The 8,446-nt window shown below is 43.3% G+C and overlaps 1 protein-coding gene across 1 annotated transcript in view; it reads right to left on the bottom strand.

Moving 5' to 3' along the window:
- Positions 1 to 8,127, bottom strand: part of olfm2b (olfactomedin 2b) — a gene marked incomplete at both ends in the record, with an annotated part of 55,200 nt that extends 47,073 nt beyond the window's left edge. The window contains one exon of the mRNA XM_080847688.1: positions 7,987 to 8,127. Coding sequence (XP_080703814.1) covers positions 7,987 to 8,127 — 141 coding nt within the window. The remainder of the gene's footprint in view (positions 1 to 7,986) is intronic.
- Positions 8,128 to 8,446: the final 319 nt, after the last annotated feature.

The raw sequence follows: 8,446 nt of genomic DNA, 5'->3' as shown, positions 1-8,446 counted from the left end.
TTTGGGTAGTTGTGTTTGTGTGTGTTCTGGTGTGTGTGTGTGTGTGTGTTTGTGTAGTTGTGTTTGATTTAGCATGGAATATTATTTTTTGAATGTCGGTATTTGGCTTGTTTTTGCTTTCTTATATAGAGTTCATTTGTGTGTATTTGTGTGTGTACACACTGTACTCAAATTTGTATTTACATAATTATGTGAGTGTGTCTGTATGAGTGTGTGTGTGCTTGTGCCACGTATGCATTGGCTTGTGTTTGTGAGCATGTGTCTGTGTGTGTCACGTGCATGTGTGTGTGTGTGTGTGTGTGTCACGTTTGTGTGTGTGTGTGTGTCACGTGTGTTTGTTTGTTGAGTGTGTTGGTCATTTTCTGCAAGGGTTCTTCTTGATGAATCCTAAGTGGCCGATTGCCTGATTGGCATGCTCCTGTTCTGACGCTGCTGTGCTGTTGCCGTGGCAATGGAACGAGCGCCATCTGACTTTGACTCACGTTTACGACCCCCCACACGTACAACACACACACTCACACGTACAAAACACACACACATACAAACACACTGCTGGTTTGTTACTGGTTTGTTGGGGGAGAAATGTCACCAATAACATATGATGAGTGTGTGTGTGTGTGTGTGTGTGTGTGGGTTCTCTCTGAGTCTAAAATAAATGTCAGACAGATCAGAGGGCAGGATCAAAACTCTGATACGGCAAATGAAAACACAAAGCTGTGTGAGTGTGTGTGTGCGCACATGTGGTCATGTGCATGTGTGTGTGTGTGTGTGTGTGTGTATGCGTGTGCGTGTTTGTGCATGTGTGTGTGTGCCTGTGTGTCTGTGTGTGGTCGTGTCCGTGTGTGTGTGAGTGTGTGTGTGTGTGCTTGTGTGTGTTAATGCCAGTGTGTGTGGAAAGGTTGATCGCATGTCTGGCTCAGTGAATCCATCTTGATTCATGGCTGTGAGAAATGTCAGCCTGGGTAAATACCACTGATACTCGCATGGGTGTGTGTGACATTGGTTGTCTTTGAGTGTCCGGTGTGTGTGTGTGTTCCTGTTTGCATGTTTGTGTGTGTGTGTGTGTGTTTGTATGTGTGTACGTTTGTTTCGGTGTGAATTTGAGTCTATGTGTACATGTGTTTATAGCTTTATATCCAGTGTTGATGGTGTGTGTGCGTGTGTGTGTGTGTGTGTGTGTGTGCGTGGGTGCATGCGTGCGTGCGTGCGTTTGTGTGTGTGTGTGTGTGTGAGAGAGAGAGAGAAGGAGGGCACGAGCCGTGAGAGAGCGTGAGATGACTCACCCATGTCTCACGGTGGGCTACAGCTGGGAGAGCTCCATGTGACACACAAGAACACACACACTCTCTGTGATATGGATGTTTTTTTTTAAACACACACATACATACAAACTGATGGAACTGGAAATATTGCTATTCTGTTGTAGTAAGACAGTAACTCCTTATTTTGTATCTGCAGCTCACTTTGGAATTGTACTCTGTCTGTCTCAAGCAAATGACATGTGACCCCCCCCCCCCCCTCTTCCCGCTAAAATCCTTTGTAACTTGGTATCACCCCCCTCCCCCCATAGGTGAACACCTCTCACAACTTTCCCCCTTTCCCTAAATTAAACATGTTCTATATGTTGAACGCTGTTGCATACTCAGCATTTGTTGTAAACAAAGACATCAGCATACAACATAAGGAACAACAGAAAGATCTTCAGTTTCATCTCTCCATCCTCTTCGTTCGTTTTGAATCTGATGGGAAGGTGTGTTTGCAGGCCAACTACAGCAGGAATAGTGTCTGTGACATTTAAACACCCACGGTTATCCCAGGAGTGAGGGTATGCAAGTAGCCTTCCGACACACACACACACACACACGCGCGCACGCGTGCACGCACACACGCACGCACGCACGCACACACCCACACACACACACACACACACACACACACACACACACGCACAGTGCTTTCTGCTGTTCTGCCAGTCAGAGACACATCATGGGTTATCCTAGGGGAGCAAGCTATGGAACCTTACATTTTTTACTCTGGAAAAGTTGTTCCTTTTTTTAAACTGCTAAATAATACCACCTAAAAACCAGTTCCCTTTGAGAACCTTGTTGATTATTGGATTCTAAGAATACCACCTAAAAACCAGTTCCCTTTGAGAACCTTGCTGATTATTAGATTCTAAAAATACCACCTAAAAGCCCTTTTAAAAGGGGGCAGTGGTAGTCTTGGCATCCCTTGCCATTCTCGGGTCCCCAGAGGGAGATCTGAGCTCAAACGTATTCTCCATTTCCAACTCAATTCCTGTTGGCCAACTCCTCCTTTTCCATCCGAATAAAGGCCAAAAGGTTCAGAAAAAGAAGCTCTCCAAAAAGGTTAAAAAGCTCATGTTTTGTACGAATGTATTACACGGCTCCTCAGAAGGTCACAGAATGTTCCAGTCTGCAGTGTGTCTGAGTCCTATGTTAAGGCTTTATTTCTTAAGAATGAACGTCGGACTAATAATAATAATAATAATTAATTAGATTTTTAACGCACTTTTCATTCAAAATAATCTCAGAGTGCCTACACATCATCCCTTACATAGATATCTTAAAATCATACCACAGTGGTCAAACATTCCAGAATCCAACTAGCACTGTTTGTAAATTGTTGAAACGACATAAACTGACAACGTTTGGTATTCCACACTGGCCTGACAAAACCCAACGATTGGGCTGGTGGGAACTGAGGGGTATTCCAAGAACGTGGATCAGTGACAAACCTGGCTAAGTCAACTCAGGGTACGTGGTACACCTCCTAATAGAAGAGCCCCCTGGTTTCATTCTCCATGCAAAACAAAGCCGTAGGTCTCTGCTATTAGGAGGTTTACCACCCCTCAGGTTCACTTCTCCCTTCTCCCTTCCGTCCTTTCCTCTGTTTTTGCCTACCTCATTTATTTATCCAAATATGTGTTTTGCATCTGGTCCACACCATTACACTCAATCTCCCTATTAATCAATTGCATTTTATTCATATAGCTCTTTTCATGTGAATAACTGCAGTTCAGAAAGTGCTTTCCATGCAAACTAATGAACTGAGGGGGGGAGACAAACGATGCCTTCAGTAACTCCTGCGCACAGTAAATCAAGGTGCTACACACAGGGACAAAGTGTACAGGTGTGTGTGTGTGTGTGTGTGTGTGTGTGTGTGTGTATGTGTGTGTGTGTGTGTATGTGTGTATGTGCGTGTATCTCTGTGTGTTAGAGTGAGAGTGAGGGAGAGAGACAGAGAGAGAAATAAATAGATTTGAGTAATTTGAGAGTATACGACTGCTGTTGAGTAGGAGGCTGGACCCAAGTGCTTGACATGAGACAAGATACAGCAAAAGGGAAGACTTTCCTTCCTCAGGCCAATAAAAGGGAACAATTGTGACATGAAAACAGTGTCATGGCAACAATCAGACAACAAACTGAAACTGAAACAGTGCTAAGGCAGTCCTATAAACAGGTGCCAACAGGAAACAAGAATCTCATGGAGCAGTCCATGCAGCGCATCATGGCAAACGTTTTCATGACAACGAGCAAACAACAAATGAAGAAACATAAGGGGCTTAAATACACTAACCACAAACAGATGGCACCAGTAATTCAATAACCAAGAACTAAGGAACCAGGAAGTAACGAAAGGAGCGTGAACATCGACACAAGGAACAGAGGCGGAGAGAGAGACAGGGTAAACAAAAGCACATAAAAAAACACACACCCGAAACCATGACATTCTGAAAATGAGTGTCTATATGTCTGTCTGTCTCAAATGTTTCTGCCTTATTATTTTTTTAAGTGCGTGTGTATATGATTTTTTTCACAACATGTGAATGTGTATGTGTGTGTTTATGTAAGCATTTGTGTGTGTGTGTGTTTGTGAGAGAGCAATTGTGTGTGTGTGTGTGTGTGTTTTTGTGTGAGCATTTGTGTGTGTTTTTGTGTGAGCGTTTGTGTGTGTGTGTGTGAGCATTTGTGTGTGTGTGTGTGCCCGCACACAAGCATATCCCCTACATATCTGCCTATTTATAAACACACGGGTCAGTGACGGCTTCCCCTTTCCCAGCTTGTGAATGTGCAGTGTGTGTGTGTGTGTGTGTGTGTGTTCCTAGCGTTCCAGTGCATCAGTACTCACAGCCTAACCAAGACAAGAGGGGACTGGCATGATGAGTCTAGAGCACTGACTGCTGTTTTACAGGGTTTCCTCCCAGGCGACTCTGCAGCGAATGCAACCAATCGATTCTGTGTGTGTGCGTACGTTTGTGTGTGTGTGTGTGACAGAGATGGTCCTGAATAAATTAGCCTTTCCTCTGGAGGAATTCATGCTTCATTGCAGATGATGTCCACGTCCAGTTTGTGGCCACTTTGCACGTACATTTTGATTTGTGAAATTTCTGTCCAGAGGTCCTTGCAAGGAAAACGTTGCTGCCACAATAAGAACTTGTGGGTGTTGGCTGAGAAGCTGAGGAACTGAAAATTGGGAAAGTGTAGTATTCATGACAGGGATTTTGTAAGTGTATGTAATTACACGCAAGCTTGTGTGTGTGTGTGTGTTTGTGTGTGTGTGTGTGTGTGTGTGTGTGTGTGTTTGTGTGTGTGTGTGTGTGTGTGTGTCAGTGTGTGTGTTTGTGTGTGTGTTTGTGTGTGTGTGTGTGTGTGTGTGTAAGTGTGTGTGTGTGAGTGTGTGTTTGTGTGTGTGTGTGTGTGTGTGTGTGTGTGTGTGTGTGTGTGTTTGTGTGTGTGTGTGTGTGTGTGTCAGTGTGTGTGTGTGTGTGTTTGTGTGTGTGTGTGTGTGTGTGTGTGTGTGTCAGTGTGTGTGTCAGTGTGCGCCTCATCACAACCTGCGGATACTGGCTGGGAAACCGATAAGGCTAGTGTTTGTTTTGGAATTCTCATCAGATGCTCCCATAAAAATGTAATAATAATATAATAATAATTATAAAATATAATATAAAAATAAATAATAATTAATAAAATAAAATGTGCGTCAGGTCAGTTGGTTACCATGGATTGAGTTCATTTAATTTACACCACAAATAGCACTGAGTGTAATTAGGTCTCTTGTTCGTCATTGACTACTGTAATGATTTTGACATCTCGGATACATTTGCAAAAGCTGGCTTGTGTAATAGTTTTACTTTAACATAACTACTTCTACGACAGATTTGTGAAACTCAGAAGTCATTACGGAGAAGTTGGGCTGGGATTTCTTTGCGTAAAAGCTAATACACAAACAAAGCAACTCTTTGTTAACTCAGTTGATTGAATGTTTCAATTATTTAACTACAGCCCCCTAATGGATGGCTCAGTTGATTTAACGTTTACACTGTTTAACTAAAGCCCTAATGGATAGCTCAATCACACACACAGCGACCCAGGAGAGTCTCCTTTGCCTCACTGCAGCATGATGAGCACGTCACTCAAATTAAACTCCAGACTGACTACAACCCAGTAGAACCGAACGTCCTGTAGAACCGGATGCATAGATGTCTGATATGTATGACGTGTCTGAAACTGAATGCATATGTCTGATATGTGTGACATGTCTTAAACCGGACTAGAACCCAGTAGAACGCAATATCCTTCACAAATGCATAGATGTCTGATATGTATGGCATGTCTTAAACCGAATGCATAGATTTCTGATATACATGACATGTCTTAAACCGAATGCATAGATGTCTGACATGTCTTAAATCAAATAGCCTCTTTATTCCTGTTATGTTTTTTTGCATCTCAATTCCTCCTCCTGAAAGAAACAAGCAGGATGGCTGTCATGTCATATCCACTGAGACGTGTTGGAGATTATGTCAGAGTAAAAATGACACTGACCCATTGTAGGTGTGATCTCACTATAGTAGAGGTGAAATATTGGGGAGCATTTGCCCTTTTGCCAGAAAGGATCATCCATTCAGCCGTCCATTAATTCAGTCCTTTCTTTTTCTTCCCTTCTGTCTTTCTTTCTTTCTTTCTTTCTTTCTTTCTTTCTTTCCTTCTTTCTTTCTTTTCTTTCTTTCACACTAGCACAAAAAAGTATAAAAGCCCTGCAGTTCCAGGAGGTCTGTCTTTTGTTGCTCGGAGAAGGCCAATTAGCTAATGCAGGAGTTAGAGAAATCGTCCAGCCTCAGTGCCGTGCAGAGAACAACACGTCACCTTGAGGCTCCCTGGCGCCGGTCTGGATCCTGAAACACATGCCAATCTGCAAATCCGTACAAGGGACTACTGTGCGTCACCTTTGTTAGGAAGTGTGAAGGTAAAAACCCTTAGGGGACACAGGCCTGTTTGACTTTTTCAGGTAGGCTAACATGCCTTGATGTTTTTGTATATTTCCCCTGACTGAAAACATTGATGCACAAGTGACATATATGTATAAGATTAAAGGTTTGTGGGGATGTTCTTTGTATGATTCTAGGACAAAAACTCGCTGAGCTTTTAAGGCAACAAGAACACGTCTCAAAGGGGAACTCTGTGACGAGGTTGGGAGCTGGGTAAAGATGTGGGGACCTGCGTGAATTTGTGGGGGGCATTTACAATGGCTGAGGCATGTGTGAACATATAAGGGCACGTTTTACGCAGCTGTATTTTGTATTGGTTTACCAAAAAATATCTTAAAATCAGCGATGCAAGATAATTAGTGTAACATCGGGACAAAGGGCGTGGCGATGCTAGGTAAACATGTGGGGACCTGGGCAGTGCTGTAGTCTAGTTTTCTGTGGTGGGTATACTGTCTGTGATGGGTCGGTGCCACAGCTCCCCCTGGCCTAGGTTTTAGTGGAGACATAGGTTTTAGTGGATATACGCAAACCCACGAACGTTTTAGGTGGTAATACGGCGTATACCTGCGTATCACGTAGACTACAGCCCTGGACCTGGGTGAAGTTCTGCAGGCATCTCACGGATGTTAAACACCTTTGTAAGGTCGTGTGTGAGTGTGTGTACAGTTTTAAGGTTAATTGAAAAGTAACACAGACATGGGAGAAGCTGTAGGTTGTGTGCAGTGTATTTGTAGTGACGTATAGATTTCATGGTCTGGCAAATTTTCGTACAACTGATCGTACAAATGGACAGAAACATTGGCTCTATCATCTTTGGCAGTCGGTAGGGTAGCCTGTGGATGAAGTTATATAGATTCCTTAGTGATTTAGGGCGGTCAATAGGGTAGCCCGTGGATGAAATTCTACAGATTATATAGTGATTTTGGGCAGTCAATAGGGTAGCCTATGGATTCAATTCTGAATTAACGGTGGAGTTCACAAATGGAATCCATTACACTTTTTGTCAAATTCAGCACATGGCTCCTCACACTCCTCTCGCTGTCCATTCAATATGTGCTAAAACAAACTCTGGTGTCTGTAGAGTCCAGGCTTTGTAAATGGGAAACAAACCTGGTGACTTAGACCAAGTCATCAACAATTCCAGCCAATTAAAACATTCTTCAGGAGCACGGAAGGAAAGGATGAAATGTGATTGGCCGTTTAACTCAAATATCACAACCTTTCACCAGAACTACAGACTGCACCTTTAATAAATTGTGTCTGTTTCAGGACAACGCAAGGGATGGGTGAAATTTGATTGGACGCTTAGCTCAAATAACAACCTTTTGTCTGAATAGCGGACCTACCTTTAAAACATAAATTGTGCCTGTAGTGCAATCAGATGTCAATAAAGATCCAACTTCCAAATTCCAAACCACTCATTCAAAACATTAAAACTCCAGCCTGTGCCTTTCTGATATTTCACAACCAAACCCAGGACATTCTTTTCGCTATACCCTCAAACACCACATACAAACAACATACATACACAGCTTAGAGCCAGCGCACCTTTTAAGCCGTGAAATGATTGTTAATTCATATTCATATACAATACAAGTGGCCACTAAGGAGAGGGGATAAGGAGATCAGGTAATTACTCACACACCAGCAGAATGACACAAGCACACACATACACACACACACACTGTACATACGCTAATGATCCTCTCAGAGGTGCCGCTGTGCGCTACGGTCTCGTTGAGGCCGACCAGTGAGGGCAGAGTCTGTGACATCCAGTTGGTCACCATCGCCATGGTGCTGAGCACAGCACCAATCTTCAGCATCGGAACACTCATCTTTCCTTACTCTGCTGATGCCACCAGCGTTCCCCGCAAAATGTTCCCCCCCCAAAAAAAGGAATCCTCAAAACTTGAGAAAAAATTCCCTGGGGTGCCTTCCACAAAAATATGTTCCTCACGATTTTGCTGAATTAAATCAGCTCAGGAGTTTTTTTTGTTTGCCTCAGAAAGGCTGGCATTTAAGCCCCAGTTTCTCCTCTACTCTGTTAACCCTAAGCAGTTCCGACTTGCAAAACTTTCCCCTCCGTCAAATGACTCTGAGAAACGACTCTGAGAAACAACTCGGAGAAACAACTCGGAGAAACAACTCCGCCAC

The sequence above is a fragment of the Sprattus sprattus genome, assembly GCF_963457725.1.
Source record: "Sprattus sprattus genome assembly, chromosome: 1".
NCBI classification, from domain to species: Eukaryota; Metazoa; Chordata; class Actinopteri; order Clupeiformes; family Clupeidae; genus Sprattus; species Sprattus sprattus.
The sequence above is the reverse complement of the archived record's forward strand: the minus strand, read 5'-3'. Positions and strand labels throughout refer to the sequence as shown.